Source organism: Takifugu rubripes, chromosome 3 (genome assembly GCF_901000725.2).
Source record: "Takifugu rubripes chromosome 3, fTakRub1.2, whole genome shotgun sequence".
Taxonomy (NCBI): Eukaryota; Metazoa; Chordata; class Actinopteri; order Tetraodontiformes; family Tetraodontidae; genus Takifugu; species Takifugu rubripes.
Window position 1 is genome coordinate 8,737,252 of NC_042287.1, and position 20,329 is coordinate 8,757,580.

The window sequence follows — 20,329 nt, forward strand, 5'->3', positions numbered from 1 at the left end:
CTGTTTAGGCAGTGGAAATAGTTGGGTGTGTTTAAAGCCAACAAATGTTTTAGATACTAAAAATGCGCAGTCGGACTTTTGGTTATGGTTTGGTAATAAAAATACTTGGTAGATTTTGACTCCATTCCTGTTTCAAAGCTTCTAGCATCAGTCAGAGCTGCATTACCGAGGTTACGTCCTTAAAATGTGAGCTTTTACTACAGCACTGGCATTGAGCAGATTTGAAGAGTTTGTCATTCAGTGGCAGAATGAAAGAGAAGCCTTAAACCACTGATGTTATTCCGCCTCCAATAAAGAAGAGAGCAGATACGTGAAATGTCGCTCCTGTCGAGCATCATTCAGACAGCAGGTGAGCAGAAACAGGCAGCAGATTTGCTCTCCCAGGCAACAGAGCTTGTTTTTTTTTTATGGAGATAAAACAGGACCGGCTCGTCTACAGGACGCCTGCCAAAGGAGCACCCACTGAATCACTAATGGCACGTAGGCGCCCCTCTGGTGCTGAGCGTCTCACTCTGCAGGAGGCAGGCGGGGGGGAAGGTGGGGGGGGGGTGCAGGAGATGAAGAAGATGCATGTCCAGCTGACACAATAACACTGAGAATTGCACCAGGCTTATTGCTATTCAGACAGAAAGAAGAGATTTTTTTAAAAGATGGTGCATCCGTGTGCCTGAGGGGTACACACGGTATCATAAGAGAGATTCGAGCTGACACAAGTCACAGTGGCTTCATCGCTGGTGAGGAGGAGGAGGAGGAGGAGGAGGAGATGAATTATTCAACCAGCCTGCATCTCCTGCTTTATGGGTAGGTGAGGGGAGCGGCGTCTCAGTCACATGACAGCTCGAGGATGGAGCATCCGAGGAAGCGCGGCGTTCTCGAGGACAGGGCATCATTTCAGAGCGCTGTGGCAGAATAATAGCTACCTCTCCAAATGACGCTCCATCACTCCCCGCGGGCAGGCCCAGATGACAGCCGCGTCCCGTCGGCCCGCCTCAGCCCGCGCGCAGCGCTCCTCCAGGCCTCGCCAAGCTTTGATGTTATTACAGGCACAATGTTCAGCAGAGGCTCCGTACCGGCTGCTGAGGTGATCTCGGAGAGACGCGCACGGAGCCGAGAGAGCAGACGGAGGAAAATGGTCATTCAAGAGCCATCAGAGCCGGCGCAGCCTCGGCGCCGGTCCCCACGCCCCCGAACGCAGGGGCAGATGGATCCGAAGGCTCTCCGCCGTCTTCTGACGGCTCCCCAGACTGGAGCGGCGTCTCACGGCCGCACATTCAGCACGACTCTCATCAACAACAGGACTCGCGTTCACGCAGCCAAGGCAAAGACGGAGCCTCTTCCTGTGGTGTAACTTAGTCGTTTATTTTAATTCCACAAATTTTTCAAAAAAATTACAAAATACTCGAATGGAGAGAACACAGGACTCACAATTTTTCTTATTATTTCTACTTTTTGTTTACATTGTGTCATCCCATGGCGACTACTCATATATACAATAAGCTTCAAGATACCAGTATATATATAAATCTTAGCAGTCAGAATTTACATTCTGCTTTTGCCGCTTTGAAACAAGAAGCTAAACCATTGACAACACTTAACATCAAAGGGCTTGGAGACACAAAAGAGGAAATGAAGGCGGGGGGGGGGGAGGGGGGAGCTTGGAAAGAGACGGAAATGGGTTTTAAGTGAGGTGGCGAAAACAGCGACAGGTTCTTGTCAGAGAGTCAAAGACTTTTTGGAGGGGTGGGGGTGGGGGGGGGGGGGTTACAAGTGTTTTAAATGTAAATTTTAGTGCTCCGTGGGTAGATATGGTCGCTTTAAAATCAAGTACAGTCTCTTCATTTGGTTAAAAGAAAGATTTTTTTTTTTAAAAAAAGGCCATCTGTAAATATCCACGAGACTTGAATCACCTCAGGTCAGGGATGAGAGCAGAGCTCGTGTCATGGCTACAAAACGTAAAAATTAGAATTAAAAAAGAAGCTTGTGCACTGCTAGGACAGGAAAACGGGACTTGTAACAGTCTGTGGCACACAAACACACCGAGCGCCCCCCCTCCCCCGCTCTAGTGTCACAGTGAATATCGTTACAGCCTCGTGGAGGACGGCTCGGTCGGATACGAGCCTGGCAACAAAGGCCGGGGCCGGGCCAGGCGCGCGACGCTGACCTTTAAAACAATCCTAAAGTCCTGAGCGGCTCCTGTTACAGCGAACCACCTTTAAATCCAAGTCCGGACCGTTTAAAAGGCCTTGAAACATGTCTTGTGTTGTTTGTGGTGGTCGCTGCTAAAGTCATTCTCTGTGAAAACAAAGTTAAGGACTATCACTCGGGATGTGAGGATAAAACCAGTGAATTTAAAAACAAACAAACGCTCGGTCAGTGCAAAAGTTCGTTTTTCTCGTTTGGACGCCTGGTTTCAGCGTGCACTGCCACGGAAACCTCTTCAAGTGATTCGAATCCCGAGCGTGGACATTCTGACGAACCTGCTGCGTGCTGGAGGTGTGTGTGTGTGTGAAGTGGATGAAGGTTTACATAGTGTCTGCTGGACTGGGGCTAACACGGTGACGTCAGAGGACCGGAACCGCTAAGCTCTCGCAATCGGCTCATGTAATGCCACGGCGCTCCCCTCTGAAACAAGGGATAATGCTGCAAAACAATTATACTGGAGGCTGAAACGACTTGGTTTGGAGTCCACACCTAATAATAATATTAATTATAATAATAATTATATGTTTATATATACTATTTACAGACTCAAAAATGCCATGCTGTAGCTTTTCTTAGAATTATGAAAAACCTCCAACAACGTATTAAAATAAATGTCGACTTTAAAGATAGCACTTGTTATTTCTCCATATACGGCCTGACCGGTTCTTTTTTCCTGTTGATAAGCACAGTGTCGTGTTCTAGCACCTACAAAAGAAAAACATCAGGGAAGCTTGACATGCAGGAGCCTTGAAGACGTCACTACTGGCTATATACCAAAGGTGTCTTGAAATGTCACCGTCTCAAAGAAATAAAAAAAAAAACATGGAAAAAAGAAATAGTCCTCGGCAGGAACAGAATCAGATATTAGCAGAATTCTCAGATGATCCACTTGGCTTGGTTCTGTCCTGACTGTAATGTCTGTAACAACTTCCCGCGTCCTGCTTCCCTTGACTGGTTACAGCTGCTTGTCGCTCTCCTTCTTCAGCCGGCTGCAAGGCAAAACATCAGCGGGGGTTAAACCGTCAGCGGGTGCAGGGGCCGGCTCGCTGCTCCAGCCTTTACTACTACCTGTAGTAGTCCTCCTGGCCTGGCAGCGGTCCTCCATGCATGGGATGGTGGCCGTGGAGCCACTGCTGCTCCATGGCCAGCCTCTGGAGCTCCGCTGACTGGGCGTGCATGGCCTGCAGTTGGTGTGCTGCTGACATGGGGGGCGGCAGACCTCCTGGGAGCTCCCGGGGATATGGAGTACCTGGACGAGACAAGCGGGGTTTGAGGTCAGCCGGCGATCAGATCAAAGCCGGATGTGATTGCAGGTAACGGGAGATGCACCCACCAAAGACCGGGTGGCGCAGCATTTCGTGCTCGTGCGGCGGCTGGCCCAGCAGGGGGTTGGGGATGGCGCCGTGGGGGTACGGGAAGCGGGCCAGGTGAGGTCCGGCTGCCAAGGGGTCTACTGCCAGGGGATGAGCCCCCGAACCTGGAGGACACACAAGACATTCACCACCACCTTCTGGGAGTCAGAGTCTTTAGATCAGGACACTCATTTCAAAACAGTTCATCACATATAAAAGCATGCAGCAAGTTACAGATCATCTAAACAGATCTGCTGCTATTCTCCATAGAATCATCCTCTATCATGAAAAATATCAAACTTTAGCAGCAATGACACATAAATGTAGAACTTCCTGACATTTTATTTAGGCTTCTGTTTAAATTCTTACTATTAATCCAAGTGAATCCATATAATGACGAATGACTAAAACACTGATTCATGACAACATTCTCATGAGTTTCTAATCAAAGACTACAGTAAAAACATCAAAGCATTTCAGACTGTACCAACACGCATGCACATATGCAGGACATTGATTTACCTTGGTGAAGAGGATCTTGCTGGTGCAGGTGGAGGTGGGAGTGAATATGCGAGTGCTGGTGGTGGTGCGGCGTGACGTTGAACATCTGCAGACGGGCGATGGGGTCGTTGGCTACCGTGGCCATCCTCTCTGCGTGGAGTCTCTCGGCGGCCAGCCTCTCTGGGTAGGTCATTTCCGGCCGCAGCTGGGGCCCGGCCAGGGCCAGTCGCTCCCGCTCCAACGGGTTCAGGCCCGGGTGCAAAGAGGCGAAGTGGTGCGGTCCGGCCATGTGGGGCAACGTGATGGCCCCGTGCCGAGCAAAGTGCTCCATGGGATTCGTGGAAGGGTGGAGCGTGTCCATCTCCGGAGGCTTAACCTCGAACCCGGGCTTCATGCGTTCCCTCAGTTCCCTCTCGCGGATCTCCCGCTCGCGCATCTCCCGCTCTCGCAGCTCGCGCTCCCGCATGGCCGGGTCGGCGTTGTACAGGCCCGGCATGTGATAGGCCAGAAGCGGGTCTGCGGGGTTGAGCGACACGAAGAAGGGGTGGTTCCGGTTGGTGGGGGACATGACGTGGGGCCGCGCGTACTCGCTGAGAGTGCGGAGGGCGGGGGTGTCGGGCCCGATGTACGGGGGCACAGCTGCGATGGTGGTGGGCGGGCCGTCGAAGGGCGGTCGCATGTGAGCAGGTCCGGCCATCTGGGGCTCACCCATTCTGGGCTCGTGAGAGGAACTGGAGGCTTTCTGTTGGGGGAGAAACATGACGTTCAGGAACACATGAAAAGAATCAACACCCGGGGGCGTAAATAAAGGAGCCGGCCAGACTCACCGCCGCGCGCTCTGCTTCCTTTTCTCGCTCCCGCTCTCGTTCGCGCTCCTTTTCCCTTTCTCGCTCCCTCTCCTTTTCCTCCCGGGCTTTCTGTTCTGCCTCCCTTTTGGCCTTCTCCAGGGCCTCTTCCCTTTTCTTGGCCAGTTTGGACGAAGCGAGGGGGGTGAAGTAGAAATCCGTCCTTGCACAGGAGTTGTAACCTCTGTCCAGGTGTTTGTAGAACCTTCATCCAGGGCAGAAAGGAAACACAGAGGCACATTTCATTTTGACAGTTTAGCTCGTCGTTATATTAAGCTTCAATGTTGAAGCATGAATGGCTTATGCTGGTCTATTATTCTGAAGGAAATAAAACCCCTTGGCACCTTCTCAACGATCACGTTTGTATTAAAATTCTCATTATTATTCATCAGCTGTCTTGGAAGAAAGAAACACGGCTCCAAACGCTCATATGCCTCGGTGTGCTCACACCTCAGTGTGATTTATCATCATCCTCTTTCTTCCTTGATCATTTTGAAGCCATCATTCACTCAGAGCTCAAGGCTACTTGCGGCCTTGAACGCCTGTTTTGCTGTGAACATTTGATTTGTTTCCTGCTTCAAAGCCTTAAAAGCTGAGAACAGACACTCTTTGTTGTTGAATGTGTGCGAGCTAATCAGCGTCCCCAGGCTGTGGGGCGAGCGCAGCAACGGATGCTCGATGAACAACAGCTTTTAGCAGGTGTGTGTTTTGCTTCTCTTACGTACCGCGCTGACTGGCTGGCGTGGCTGGGCGTATTGACGATGGTAGGTTCTGGAGAGGGGCTTCTCTGGGGGGGTGGAGGGCTCTCTGGCTCTTCTGACTCATCCAGAGGTTCTTCTTTGATGTGAATGGGAGGGAGCACGGGGCCCGGACCAGCGCAGCTGACCGTAGCGGGCAGCGGCATGGAGATGGAGGAGGATGTGGCGGCGGAAGAGGGAGGCTGTATGCCAGACATGGCGTTTGATGAAGACGGGGGAGGGCCGCTGGCAGGTAGGACTGTGCTGAAAGGATGGGTGGCAAATGGTGGCTGAGGAGGTCCATTCGGGTGCGAGGCTGCTGCTGCAGAAGGCGGCAGAGGCGGCGCTGAAGGAGGTTGATGGCTCGCTGAAGGCGGAAGGCTCTGTGACTGAGTAAGGACCGGGGGCTGGGCGGGGGGAGGCTGGAGCTGCTGCCCCTGAGGCATGAGCTGGAGGGGAGGCGGGTGTGCTGATGGAGGATGGTGGGTGGATAAAGAGCTGAGAGGCTTGAGGGCAGGAGGTGGAGGCAAGTTTGAAGGCATCTGTGGAAACGGAGGTGCTGACACGTGGGCCGGGTGTTTGTGTGACTGTGGGTTTGCTATCTGAGAGATCGGTGTGGTTGGTGGGGGCTTGATGTGAGGCATGGACATTGGGGCGGGGGGCAGCGGCTGCTCCCTGGGCGGCTGGCCTCCGCTCGGAGCGGACGACTGCGAAGGAGGCGTGTGAGATCTCTGCTGCGATTGGCCAGGGACTGGCAGGGGCGGGACCTGACACTGACCGAAACCCTGAGGGGCCACGGAGTGAGGGTGGGGCATGTGAGGGGGGCCCGACTGCAGCGGGTGCGGCATAGGAGGCATGGGTCCATGATGCGGGCTGGGTAACGACTGCGGTGGCACTGGCGGACAGGGGGGTGGAGCCTGAGTCATGGGCGAATGTGGAGAAGGAAGCCTTTGTGGGTGGAGGGATGCTCCTGATTGGATAAGAGACAGCGGGCTCGCCTGGGGCAGAGGCTGGGGAGGTAGAGTTGTGGACGCTGCCGTCGGGGAAACCTGCGGGGGCAGCGAAGGGGCTGAGGTTGCCGGTGGAGGCGGAGCGGCGGAGGATGCCGACGTGCCCGGTTGACACTGGATGACCGGAGGGTGCTGGCTCTGCAGGAGCTGCTGCTGCTGCTGCTGCTGCTGCTGGGCCGAAGAGTCCGAGTCGCTCTCGTTGTCGCGGGGGCTGGGGATGCTGGGCGAGGAGCTGCGGTTGTCCTGGTCAATGTCTTTAGGGTCACTACTCAGCTCCTCGTTGATGCTCCGCCCGTCGGAGCTCTCGCCCTCTCCTTCTCCCTCGCCCTCGCATTCTGATGGCGAGTCTGGCCGACTCAACTCCTGAGACACAGAGGGGGTGGGGGGGTTACATACACAAACACCACATCTTTTGGGCGCATGTGCACAACAAACCACAGCCAACTCACTTGTGTCTTGGACTTTTTGGCATTTGCCCTCTCAGGCTCCTCGGTGTCAGAGGCTCCTTTCTCTCGCTGACGTTTGGCACTCTTCATGGGTGAGGGAGCCTCCTCTTTAATCTTCTGTGGAGCACAGACAGCAGACTTCACATGCTATTGCTTTCTGATGTGGCGACACCAGCACTCTGAACAGAGATGCACCCCACCTTGCTTGGCTTCTTCATGGACTCCATCTTGCTGTCGGTGCTGTCTGTACTGGCGGCACTGGGAGACGTGCGTCCGCTGGAGCGCAGGTCCTCGTTGGTAGGTGAGGCTCTGCCATCAGGGCTGGCTGTCTGCTTCTTACGACCACTACGTAGCGTTGACATCTAAACAGAGGAACCGACAAAGATCAGAAATGCACATTGGGAGAAAGGCAGCGTAAACACAAAGCCTCAGCCTATCAGAACTGACCCTGTTCTACCTGCTTACAGGTCTTTATTTAATCTGACTGTTACTCTGCTAGACACTCCTGAAAATCAGAGAGTGGACCGGCTGCAGTACCGAGCCTCGGTTCCGTCGAGTCCTCATGCTATGCTTCCCGCTGAGTCCATCCTCTTCCTCTTTGACAGGTTTGAACATAAATGGCGGCGGGTCCACTGGCTTCTCGATGGGGGGCAGCTCGCCGTATTTCTTGAAGTGAATACGGCAGTCTGTGCAGAGCAGAATGTTCTCCCGGCCCCCGTGGTGCCAGTCCTTGGAGGCTGAAGAAAGAATTTACAGTTAGGAAAAGAAAGAATCTCACACAGCAGATAACAAAAAAAGTCTGATCTCTTCTAATAATGGCAGATTTGTTGGTCGGATGCAAGAACAACATGGCTTGTGCCATATTTACAGCTCAACTCTCTGATATTTACTCGAGTGAGCGCTTCACAGCTCCATTTGTTAGCCACCAGTTGTGATGTGAGATCAGATGGGAGCCAGCTGTGTGGAAGGAGGTGAAAGATAATGAGGAGGAAAGAGCGGGCGAGCGAGCGAGCGAGCTGTGGACTCTCGTTGGATTTGATTAAATTACTGCCGACATCTTATGATGGCCATCTGTCAGACGCTGCTGTTCTGGGCCGGCGCACGCCGACGGTAACCGGGCAGGGAACAACACTCGGAGTGAAGGTGCAACCTGGATGTGGCCTTACTGGTCGTGAAGCAGTGGCGGCAGGCGTAGCCCTTCAGCTCCTGTTCGCTGTCCTCGCTGTCAAAGTCATCCTCGCTGGCCGAGCTGAGGTCCACTGGAAGACAGAAAAGACGCGATTAGACAAAACGTTCCGCCACCAGAATAAACTGGTCCCCCTCGCACGGGTCAGACAAACATACAGAATTCGCTGGAGGGGGGTCGAGAGGGGGTGTTGACGGGAGTTGAAGCAGTTCGGGTCTTGATGCGACGGAAGACGGGCTGGCGGCGGTGTCTGCGGTGAGCTCGGCAGCTGGCTGCCTCTGGGGTCTTCTTCCAGTAGTAGTAGAAGGTAATCAGTTCCCCCTGGAATAAAATAAATGTGGCCTGGTTAAAAAAATACAAATAATCTAGACGAAGAGTACATTTATTCAGTAGTTGAGATTTGATCATCAAATGTTTCATTTGATTCTGTGGCTAAGAACTGACTGAATAACTGAAAAATTAGCACATTAGCAGTCAGAGTGAGCGGCCATGTTCCGGCGGATCAGAGTCCATGCCAGGTTTTGGCGCTGGCCGAGCGTGTTTGTGCTGCGGCCCTGTCTGTCCCAGGATTAGGAGGGGAGGCTCGCTCAATGCAGGGATATTAGGATCAGTGCATTGGTGGCTGCCTGGGTGGCAGCAGCTTGAATAGGAACAAAAGAACATGTCAGCCAGAGCTTTGGCGCTACAAATAGGGAGTGAAATGGCTCCTCGCCCCTTCACTGGAAGAGTCAATTGAACTTTAATCAAACATTTGGAGGGGCGCGCTCCTCGTGGAGCGAGGGAGACAAAAAAGGCTGCCAAAAAATCAATACCTAACTGAAACATTAACACATGGAATCATGGATGAGGAAGCAGGGACAGCTTCCTGTTTCCTTTGGTCCCCCCCGCCGCCCAGCTCTCACTTGTTACGGGTTCTCCACAGACACATTCATGAAGTTATGGGCTGTGATTGTTAGCAGTAAGTCACCTGTTATCTTTAAAGCCTGGAGGGCAGCAGTCGACTGATTAAGCTCTGTTAAACTGTTGTTCAACAGAGCTCCCACACTTTAATTGCTATTGATCGTTCGCCTTCTTCACTCCAGCTGAGAAACTTAACATAAATGAGCCTTCACGTTGATCTAAAGTGCATTAACGGCGATGCAGCAGCAGCTTAATGTTCTCTAAAGCAGAAACTTTAAGCTAACTCGGGCTTTACTTGCTTTCATGTTAACTAAAAATACCCGGAGCTAGGCGGGCTTATTTTGCCACAAATCATTTGAGACAAAACACTGTTAAGGAGTGTGAAAATCTACGGAAAATGCTCCACTCGGTGAGTTTAGGGCTGTTCTTTCATCAAGAATTTCATATCTACCACTGGCTGCAGCAATCATCTCATGAACAAGCAGTTCTGGGAACATTTAGCTGTGAGCTGTTGGAGCCGAGAGAAAAGTTCTTAAATTTCAGGGTAAATTAAAGCGACGTGCTGCGTTATACCAAAGCCATCGCTCTGGCAGGACCGCTGCAGATGAGATTAATCATCCCACATCAACAAGCTCAACCTTAGTAGATCTACAGAGAGAGTTTTTTGCCGCTGTCTCACCATCATTACATAACGAGTGACTCAAACTCGGGACGGTGGTAACAACTTTCGAGTGGTTTCCTTCTTCCCCCAGTTTGTCCGGTTGGGAGTGAAGAGCGCAGGTGCTAACCGAGGGAAGGTGGGCGCCCTGATGTGAAATCCAATTGAAATGTGCAGATCAAAAGTGTGGAGTGGTGCCGGGCGCCGGCTGGGCTCTGGGCTTAATGACTGTTCTCTGCAGGCTGCCGTGACCGCGCGGCCACGGCGACCGCTCGGCGGGACGGAGAGAAGTCACCGTGCCTTTCCGACGCTCACGCCGTGTCAAGTGCCGTTACACGATACTGAAGAAACACCTCTAGGCTTAAGATAGAAGTCCATGACTGAATGCAGGTTTTGTTCTCCAGCAGCAGCCATTTCCTAAAGTTGCAAACGGCGTTTCATTAAAACGCTGCTGAAGCGGAACGCGGACGACCTCTCGGTGTAGCAGAGTGTCGGGTTCCGTTTCCCTGGAACCACACACGTCATCCTTCATACTCAATGTTGTTTTCTCTCATTTACTTTGTCGCGCTGCCAACGCTCGCTGCAACGCTTTGACTCTCCTTCTGCGTGCCCCCCCCCCCCCTCACTGATGCCATTTTCCTCAAATTATTTATGCGCTTGATTTAAGTCGCCACTAAAACAACACAATGTAGCAGGAGTTAGTCAATGAATCTGGCTCTGGGGTCAGTGGAATCTGGGGAAAAGCCAAGGAAGCACTTAAAAATAAAAATGCAGATGATTCTGGCCTCTGCAATTCCTCTGCTAAATCAGTGCGGAGCTGCACAGAGCACGCTGCTGCTGCTGCTGCTGCTGCTGCTGCTGCTGCTGCTGCTGCTGCTGCTTCTGATGCTCTGCAGCTGCTGCTCTGCTGCAGCTCTGCTGCTGCTCTGTAGCTCTGCTGCTCTGCTGCTGCAGCTCCGCTGCTGCTCTGCTGCAGCTCTGCTGCACAGAACATGAGATAGTGACAACATAAGCTCTGCATTATGAGGCCTTTTTCGATGGCTTCCATCTGCAGGAGCTTTCTGGCTGGAGGATTATCCTACAAGGAAAGAGCTTACGGTACCCTTCTATCGCAGGGCTTCCATTCCAGTTCTTGCAACTTAAAATGGTCGTTTGCTCGGCGCGTTTGTGTGAAAAGGGTTTCATTCTGCAGATTATGGACATCCATCGTGCTTTGAAACTAAACCGACCTTGAAAATGTGGCTCTGCGCAAGTTTCTAATCTTCATCTAATTATTGGAATTAGGAGGATTTATATGGAAAAGACAATTGAAACACGAATGAATAAATAACTGAATAAGAAGAACAAAACAGAGGTGAACTGCTTCTGATTACAGTGTTCTTCAACTGTACTGGTTCGGGCTCACTGGGAGTTCAGAGACCTTGCACTGGACGCAGTGGGCCTGTGTGGCCGAGTGGGGCCGAGAGGGCGAGGGCTAAACTCATGTATTTACACCCTCATCCCCTCTCAGGCCCGAGCCTGAACAGATGGTTTCTGTTTTTCCTGGCAGATTTGTGACAGAGCCACAAAAGGCCCCTGCTTTGACATGAAGCCAAACGGTTAAGGCCGTTACTGGCGAGGAGAGGGGAAGGCCGAGGAGAGCGGAGGAAAGGGGGGCGATGGGGGCAGCTGGAAGAGCAATAATAAGAAAAAAGCCAGCAGCAGATAACAATAGCCCATCAACATCCAGCCTCAGCTCATCACATCCCGACAGCTCTCGCTGAATCAGAATTTGTGCTGCAGACTGGATGTGGGATCAGAGAGCTGGGTGAATGTGTGATGTTCATCCATTAGTGCAGCATGAGCTGCTGCTGCTCCCTCCTGCAGCCTGTGCAAGGAGGACAGGGGTGTGGGGGTGCACTTCTCTGAGCTACATCAAACCCAGCTTTAATTATGTATGTGCTCGACCTCTGGACTCGGTGTTCCTCAGCGCCTGTGACAGGTTTTACAGGATCCACTTTGCCATTATCCTCATGGCTGAGAAGCCTAAAGTGCTATTTAATATGCTTCACTATTTCACTGTTTATTTATCTTGGCGGGATCGTTGTTAAAAGTGTCCTCTTTATGGGGTTCAGATTCCTCAAACATGCATGGATCTGTTTCGGACCAGGCTGTCCCTGAAAGGAGGACCGGCTCGCTTTTATCATCACTGGAGCTTTCGACCTTAGAATGTGTGTGCAGTGACGTATTCAGGCCACACGGGCGTGTTTGATGCCCTCACCGTTGCCCTTGAACACATGGGTCGGTCAGCAGCGGTGAAAGGACCTTGGCTGGTGGAGCAGAGGGCAGCTAAACGGACCTGCCGTCCCTGCTGCGCTGAGCCTCTCTGCCAGAGAAAGACTGAATAAGCTCTGCTTTCACAGGTCTGGGATGCTGCTATACTAAAGAATCAGCACTTCTGCTTTCCTGCTGTAAGCGCTTTTGCCAATGAAAGCAGGCTCGATGGCAACAGCACCTTTTTTTTTTTCTTGGGGAGTCGAATATGCTGGTTCTGCTGATAAGCCGGTCCCATAAACCACAACATGAAGCCTGGCAGAGAAGTCATTTAGAGCCGCTGTCCTGTTAGAGCGCCTCTGCCTCTGAGAGAACATCAATACTCGCTGGTTGAGCCTGGGCCGGCAGTGACTTCGCTGCCCTAACAAGTTAGCTCATTTATCAAACCCGAGAACGGTTCCGTCGGGGCGCTGACAGCTGCTGCCAACTGGACCGCTCTCCTGTGGTTCTGGAGCTGGTTTAATTAGTGTTTGAAGCTAAGTATTTATAATCACAGTCATCCCCAAGGTTCTGGCTGCTGATGACATGGCACTGGATTCAATCTGACATTTGTACAGATTGTACCAGGGCAAACATCTGCTGCGAGGGTGAGCTGAGAACACGACAGAACCTGGCTGTCTGGAGGGGGGGGGGGTGTTCCATTTTAACCAAAAGGTGCACATCTCACCGCCGATACGGATTAAATAGGAATCCGAGCGTGTGTTCTTTGCCTCGTGTCCTGCTGTCACAGTCCAAAATCAAACTACAAAAGAGATAATATAAAGATAACCAGCTTCCAGTGGCTTAATAAGTATGTAATTACACTGATGCACATGTCACTTCTGAAGTTGGTTGGCGAATTGCCCACAAGCCCAGAGGGAAAAGAACTGGTACAGCACGCTGATGAGACACTCATGTCATTAACGATGCGTTTTATGAGGCAGCGTTTGTCACATAAATGAACAAACAATTTATATTTGATCAATGTGCTGTTAAATGACATATTTTCCCCCCAGTGCTTCGTAACTACAAAGGAAGAAATTATTTTGAAATGTGAAACAGCTGTACTAAGTAACCTTTGGACCGTGGGTGGACATCAGAGAATAGGGATAGAACCCAGAACCTGAACGCATGCTAGAAGACGTTCTGCTAACATGAGAACTCCATTAACACACCCATAAAATGACTGTAAAATGTAACGATGGATGATTATTGCAGCTCATGACCTCATGCTTAGAGCCAAAGGTGACGTATGAAAACAACCTGTGGACTATTGACTGATTCAGCTGGTCAGTTGAGACCACCGAGCAGCTACACAACACTTAAAATACCGAATAAACACAAACAGCATATTGTACATATAGATCTTATACAGGTGTATCTGTTATTCTGCCCACTTAGCTGTTCATTATTAGAGAAGACTTGTGGAATGACTGTTGCTGTGCTGCACCTTCTCCTCAGTGTTGAAGCTAAAGTATAAACCTGCCGAACAAAAATGCCTCTCTGAATCACGTCTTTATTCCTCAGCAGCCTCCTGTGGGTTCAGCTTGCAGCTGATGGCCTGGCTGACAGATAAATGTGTTTTTCCAATATATTAACAGGTGACTGATAAAACCGGGCTTATCCACCACAAGCCCATTAGAAAAACACATGTACTGTAACTAACCACGCCAGAGCTAATGCTGCTCCAGCACATTTATGAAATGAAATATTTAAACTCCAACTGAAGGCAAGCAGTCACAAGAGAGTAAACAGCAGGATGCAGGAACGCAGGCCTGAGGGGAGCTGAACTGATAAACAATAACACACACGGAGCTTGTGTTTGCTCCTTGTAAAAAGTGATTTACTGCACATTGTTGAGTTTATTAGGTTATGGTGAGTTATTGTTAGACAACGGTCCAGTCTGTAAAAACAAATGACACAGGTATGAAGAATAATGTGATACGTCACTCAATGCTATTGCTTACTGAACTTTTAATAAAGAAATATTTGAAATATAAACCCAGAAGCAGCTATCAGCTGTGGAATTTCCACCATTTAAGGGGAACAGAGAACTAAACATCATCAGTTTCTAAGCAGGGAGTGTGTTTAAAACCCAAGAAAATTAAAGCAGACAAAAAATATTTGGGTCAAATACTTTGAGATGATGTTGCTGTGAAACCAGGACATTATGAAAAATCCCATTCCCAAATGTCAGGCCCTGTTATCTGCGACCTGCCCTGTCAGCAAGTTTGGTTGTTTAAAGACTGGGAGCTCGTGTTCTGTGACGTCCTCTCTGGAGTGAAGGAAATGGTGGCCGCACAGCGAGCTGCAGACGGTCAGAGGACACACCCACCTCTCCCCCCTCTGGGCCTTTATGTGCCTTTATATAAAGCATTCCTGACTATTAGTCAGAGGCCTGCTGTGTTTACTCAGTGCTGGGCGCTTATCCTTGGCACTGGTGCCACAGAACAACGTAGTGGAAGGAGCGGCGGGAGGCAGAAGCTGCCCTCTCAGTGACAGCAGCACGACAAGGTCCTCGGGCAGCAGTGGCCTGAATGTTCTTTGATGTGCTCATTTACCAGCAGCGTCGCAGTCAAATAAAAAGCACAAAGAGTGGAAATGTCTGCTGCTTTAGAGCTTCCCTCGGAGGAACCACTGGCTCGCGTTCAGCTCAGTCTCGCAGCACAAAAGCGAGTCAGGTTATACAACAAACAGCATTTTCAGTGATTGCACACAGCTAATGTTACGGCTAAACCCTCTGCTTTTGATGGCCCTCTTGTGCTCTGGGCAATTTCCTCTCTTTTCATATGTTAAAAGGGCAGTTTATTTTCCATTTGCAGAGGAAAAATGACTTCGCACAGTGGCGGTGAGAGGCCCAGCTCCTGGAGCAGGTCAATTACCTTTGCTGCCATGTGAGCTCCCCCTCCAGGGTGAATTACATTAATACCTCTTTTATGGCCAATCAACAGGACTAGTTGCATATTTCAAGACCAGTGAAAAGTAATTGAGGAAACCTTTGAGATGAAACTCTGTTCATGCGCTTTAATCTCTCCTTCCAGAGGTTCAGGTTGGTTTTGAGGGACGGGAAAAGAAAGCAGGCAACGTTGCAGAGTTCCTGGGTAAAAACACGACGCGATGTGCTGAGTTTCTGTTGTGAAACGCGGCTGAAATACCCTCGCAGCAGACGAGGGAAGGAAGTGTGACAAACGCCGATTTTCCTTTGATGTCGGTGTCAAGCAATGCAGCGGCGCGCTTCCAGCACAGGCGGGAATGAGGAATGATCTTAGAGAGGCGCTCAGAATCGATGCGCGCGGCAGATTTATATAGCCCCGGTAAAGCCACGGTGAAAGCAGAGCGGCTCTTGAGTGTTCGTTCCACAGAAGAGCAAAAGAAACGAGGTTTGAAAACACACTGACAAAGATGTGTTTTGTTTTCCACATAATGGTCATGTTTAATAAGGTCAGCTGCTGTTAATCATTGTTAGGCTTGGAGGTGACCCATGAAACATGTGGCACAGTGAGTTTGGAGGAAAAAAACACACACACACACACTCACACAGCATCTGTGTGTACACAACCAGAGTCCCTGACAGTCTGAAAACAGCAGCTCTTTGCAAACCTGAGAACAATCGGAGTTTAATTCTCACTTATCTCCAGGTGGCTCCGGATATTCCTGTCTGTTATAAAAGAAGCCCAGCACTGTTCTCTGTGCTGTGAACACCTTAGCTTGTTTCACATCTGCACATGTTTACTTCTTGCAAACAGAAGGTGCTAATTCATTTCTTCTGCGTGTGATCTCTAAAGTACACTGACCCTAACATGCTGCAGCGAACTACTACACGTTTATTTAGTTGGGAGAGAAACTTCCTGTAAATAAGGTGTGTAAATAAGGGCAACGTGCGTACAGTCGTCACAGTTATGTTGTTTCACTGCTCATGTTTGCAGTATTTTAACCACGCATTCCTTCGTGTTTTGATGCTGTGAAACAAATCACACACAACTCACAATATAAAGAGGAAGAGGAAAAAAAACTCTTCTTACCGTTTCTTTGTTGGGCAGCAGCTCTTTCCGGATCCTGAAGAAGTTTTTGCCGAATTGTCTCAGGCCTTTAATGAAGCGCTTCTGCAAAAAGGAAGAAAAAGAGAAACAGAGGGGGAGGAAAGTTACTGTCTGTTACTGTTCAGTCAGCTAATCTAAGGCAGCATAAATTTACAGGTTAGCAACAGGACCACAGAACCATTTCTGTGGTTGCACAGACTAAATGTGCCACCTGGAAAACCTCTGTGGACATGTAAACTTTAGAGACGACGCGGCGATATCGGGCCGAGCGGGGGGATGAAATGACGTGAGAGGCTGGGTCGGACGCCAAGATGGCACTGGTATTATTCAGAATGATACAAAACACTGTCAAAAAGAGACTCCATCTGTCCAAATGACCAAACCTGTGCATGCCGCTGTGTGTTATTACACACAAACTAAACCCAAGAGTTTATTAAATTCCTTACTGAGCTCAGTGGACACTTTCTATTTTTGTCTGGAGATCAACAGCAGAAAAACCCAAAATAACATATTAAATATCTAAAAACGATCTTAAATAAATAAAGGATGACAGAACATTATACTTCCTGACATCTGATTAAATCTGACATGCTGGGTAAATACAGACTCGCTGTCTTACCTCCAGACAAAAACAGCAGAAATAACCAAATGTGGTCAAACCCGAAGACACTTCTTCTCATTCGAGCGCCACAGGCTGCGAGCCACAAAAAGCCGGAGCTGAAAACATTCAGAAGCAGCAGAGCAGACGGCCAGCAGATTTACTTTCTTGTTCCAGAGGCGAGCCTCGCTCTCCGCGCTCTCGGCCAACCGTCTCCAAGCAAGTAACTCCAGCTAAAAGCAGAGAAAAGTCCATGGGGGGGATGGAGCGGCTCTCCACGTCCAGGCGCAGGCAGAGGAGAAATTACGGAGGCAAATCCACGATGTCTCCGACAGCAGGCTGCTGTTTTTCCACCTCTTTTTTTCAAAGCAAGAAATAGCTTGTCACTCTCTGCTCTTCCACTACAAAGGGGAAGGCTTTACATGTGATCTTTCTGCAAGAGAGCCCCTGCTCCTCAGCGAGCTGGAAAACCCGGAGCGGATTCCTGCACTCTGCGGAAATGTCACGCTTGACGCTCATTTCAGCCCGTGGTTGGCGCTTTGATGCCGCGGGAGCGCGTCCTCACCTCCACAAAACAAGAAACCCCTCGCGCGGCGTGCTCTTAACAAACCAACAGAGCGGTGACTAGAACGGAAACTGCGGTGGCCCTTTAACAGCGTCGAGGAGCTCGGATTGCAAAGCCTCACAGGCAGAAAAAAAACCTCAACTAGCTGCCAGACAGATAGAATTTGTGTGGAGAACAGTCCTGGACATGGTGGAGGGACACGAGGAAAAGATAAAACCAGGCACGGATCGCCCAGTCGAGGAGTTCATTTGTCAGGCCATGTAAAGAAGGTTACGCAACCAGAGTGTTTACATCCCCACCTTTGGTGGGGGAAAGTCCACATTTACAGACAGAACAGAGTCACAAACATCTCTTAGCAGGACACATTACAGAGCTACTCACGACCTTTAACTACAATGCTAATTATGTTTGCAGCATTAACTTTTCGGAAAATAACGGCAGCTACATCAACAGATGTCAAAACTTCCTGTTCACTCACCGGCGCCACCTAATTTGCATTAATCACACTAAAGGTGAGGCGGCTGATTAGCCAGTAGATGGAGCCGTCTTCAACACAAGTGCTGCCTTTCACTGCTGATCACTGGTGATCTCACAGTGCTCAGGTAGATGCAGGTTCATGTGGGGGGGGGGGGGTCCCAGTGTACAGGGGCTAAATCACGCAGCTCTGATGCTAAACACCATATCAGCCTCTGAAACGCAGCTTCCCATAATATCGGATATTTAAAAACATCTACGGAGATATTTACAGAAATAGCTTCTGGTACTTAAGGTGCTGTAACTGTAGCAAAATGTATTTTTGTAAAACTCGACGGACTGAATCAATCATTGAAGACAGGCTAAAAGCTAATTGGTTAGCTTTGAGATTTCCATGCCATGAAGCAGTGTCTGTCCCAATTATGTCACCTTAATTATGTTTCCCCACTGTAGTATTTACACAGTCTGCCTGTGCGTCTCCACGCTGGACCTCCGTGCGCACTCTCCCTCCTCCCTTCCATTTTCTTCCCTCCCCTCCCCTCCCCTCCCTGAATGTCGGCTCCAGTTTAAGGCTCCATTTCAGCTGCCTGGGCTCACTGCTCTCCAGCCAGCTAATAAATCATCCACCAATCTGCACCCTGAATCGCTCTGCCCCTGCACCGACTGTTCCAGCCTGCCGTTGCCAGGCAACGCCACGGACGGAGGAGGGGCTGAGAGAGCTTCGGCGAGCGAGCCAGGGAGGGAGGATGGGTGAGCGAGGAGGGGGGGGGCTACCAAATGGCCATCCGCTGTGCAGAAATAACAGCCCTCGCTCCCTGAGTGTGTTCCAGAGGGCTGGCACTTTTTCACTGTGGTTTCCTCCCTCGGAAGCTAACAGAGCACTATTGTGAGGCCAGAGAGGAGACGTGTAAAAGAGCAGAACAAGAGGGGGGAGAAAAACCCTCAACCGGCCATTGTCAGGCACACTCACTTCCTGCTCCAGACCTGATTGTTCAGAGTTGTAAAACAGGTTAGGATACTGGAGGCAGAAGCAAAAAAAAGCTGCTATCAAGATGAAAAACAGAGCAGGGGCTCAGCCACAGATCATAATTCCTGCTAAATGTCACTCGGAGAAAACACTGACGCGATTCCGTCTCGCGGCAAACAAAGACACTTTCAGTCCGTGCGGCGTCGTTCCGCCCGTTTAGAGCTGACCTTTCACGAGTGCTGAGGAGAAACAAAGTCGGTCTCTGCATCAAAAGGGCGGCAGCACGCTTATCTCCCATGGAAGTACTCAGATTGGGCGCGGCGAGTTCAGGGGAAATCATAACAGGCTTAAAAAACAGCAATGGTGACAGATGCTCGACTACCCACATCCTTTAACCTCCGTGTGGATGCTAAAGATAGAGCAAATTATTCACTCCCAACTCAAACATTACACAGTTCCACAGAAAGTGGCTCTGCGCGTTTAATTACGCGGTAATAACACACGCGCGGTTTAATCTCAACGCTCAGCAGCGGGGTTGACGTCCTTTGCTTGCTTTTCTGTTGCCTGACACAAAAGGTGACAGGAAATTCCAGCACACACCCATCCTGTCGGCGAGTTTGTTAGCGAGCAGCCTTAAAAGGTGGCTGGCACCGACCCACGATGGTGATAAAGACGTGAGCTGGATCAGCAGACACATGCCTTTAAATAATAGACAGCCCGCTGCGGGGGACGCGCAGCCATGTTGTGCTTCGGCTGCCTGTGGTGTATTCAGGAGTGCATGTCGTGTCTCTACACGGGTGTGTGTGTGTGTGTGTGTGTGTGTGTGTGTGTGTGGGTCCGCCACCCGTCTCCATGGTGCTGTCGGCAGCCTGCTCCTGTCATCCATCAGCTGTAAGAGCCGATAAGCCGGCTGAGGAATGGGGCTGCTGCCTCCCCACAGCCCTGGATCAGCCGCTACGCCTCGGACACGCTGGTGCACAGCGGGATCGCCATGGCGGCCGCTGCTGAGGCGTCCGATTGTTTATATGGCACCTCCTGTTGGCCGAGGCGTTATTAGCAGTCTGGGGGGGGCACTGCTACAGGCAAGAGTTATTTCATACGTCACTCAGTCATTTTTAAAAAAAATACTCTTAACTAAGTCTGACTTTTAGTGAGATACACGTGTATTAATGTTTTGAGTTTAGAGTTTTAATGTAGTATTTTTCAATTGGCATAAGGGAAAAGAATAATTACAGAGAATGTTAGCTTGAAACCCATTTAATATTTACCAAAATAATGAATAGCCCTTCAAATGATAGACAAGTAAGTAAGTCCAGCTGGGGCAGAATTTTGTGCAGCAAAACAACAACCTGCCAGTTCATCAGATCCTGATTTTTATCAGATAACTGGTTTTACGTAACGAGGGTTGTATTATTAAAGGGAAGCGCTCATAAGAGTTTTTTGTTCTTTGATGAAATCCTCTTTGAGAGGAAGGGAAGTGTGTGTGGGCTGCGTGGAGGGCTGACGCTGACAGAAGCCTCTGATGTCGGTGTTTAAAGTATTACAGAGGAATATCT

At 50.1% G+C, this 20,329-nt stretch overlaps 1 protein-coding gene across 6 annotated transcripts in view; it reads right to left on the reverse strand.

Annotated features, from left to right (window-relative positions):
* Window positions 1-1,337: 1,337 nt before the first annotated feature.
* The window catches only part of rerea (arginine-glutamic acid dipeptide (RE) repeats a), an 89,569-nt gene continuing 70,577 nt past the window's right edge, over window positions 1,338-20,329 (reverse strand). For 4 of the 6 annotated variants that reach the window (XM_011621965.2, XM_011621966.2, XM_011621964.2 and 1 more), the window contains 12 exons: window positions 16,152-16,232; window positions 8,438-8,600; window positions 8,260-8,352; window positions 7,631-7,830; window positions 7,294-7,455; window positions 7,097-7,210; window positions 5,626-7,010; window positions 4,883-5,105; window positions 4,077-4,797; window positions 3,536-3,709; window positions 3,271-3,451; window positions 1,338-3,191 (listed from right to left, as the gene is read on the reverse strand). In XM_011621965.2, the coding sequence (XP_011620267.2) occupies window positions 3,158-3,191; window positions 3,271-3,451; window positions 3,536-3,709; window positions 4,077-4,797; window positions 4,883-5,105; window positions 5,626-7,010; window positions 7,097-7,210; window positions 7,294-7,455; window positions 7,631-7,830; window positions 8,260-8,352; window positions 8,438-8,600; window positions 16,152-16,232 (3,531 nt within the window). In that variant the 3' untranslated portion in view covers window positions 1,338-3,157. The remainder of the gene's footprint in view (window positions 3,192-3,270; window positions 3,452-3,535; window positions 3,710-4,076; window positions 4,798-4,882; window positions 5,106-5,625; window positions 7,011-7,096; window positions 7,211-7,293; window positions 7,456-7,630; window positions 7,831-8,259; window positions 8,353-8,437; window positions 8,601-16,151; window positions 16,233-20,329) is intronic. The other 2 variants (XM_003963116.3, XM_029833963.1) reach the window with 2 other exon arrangements.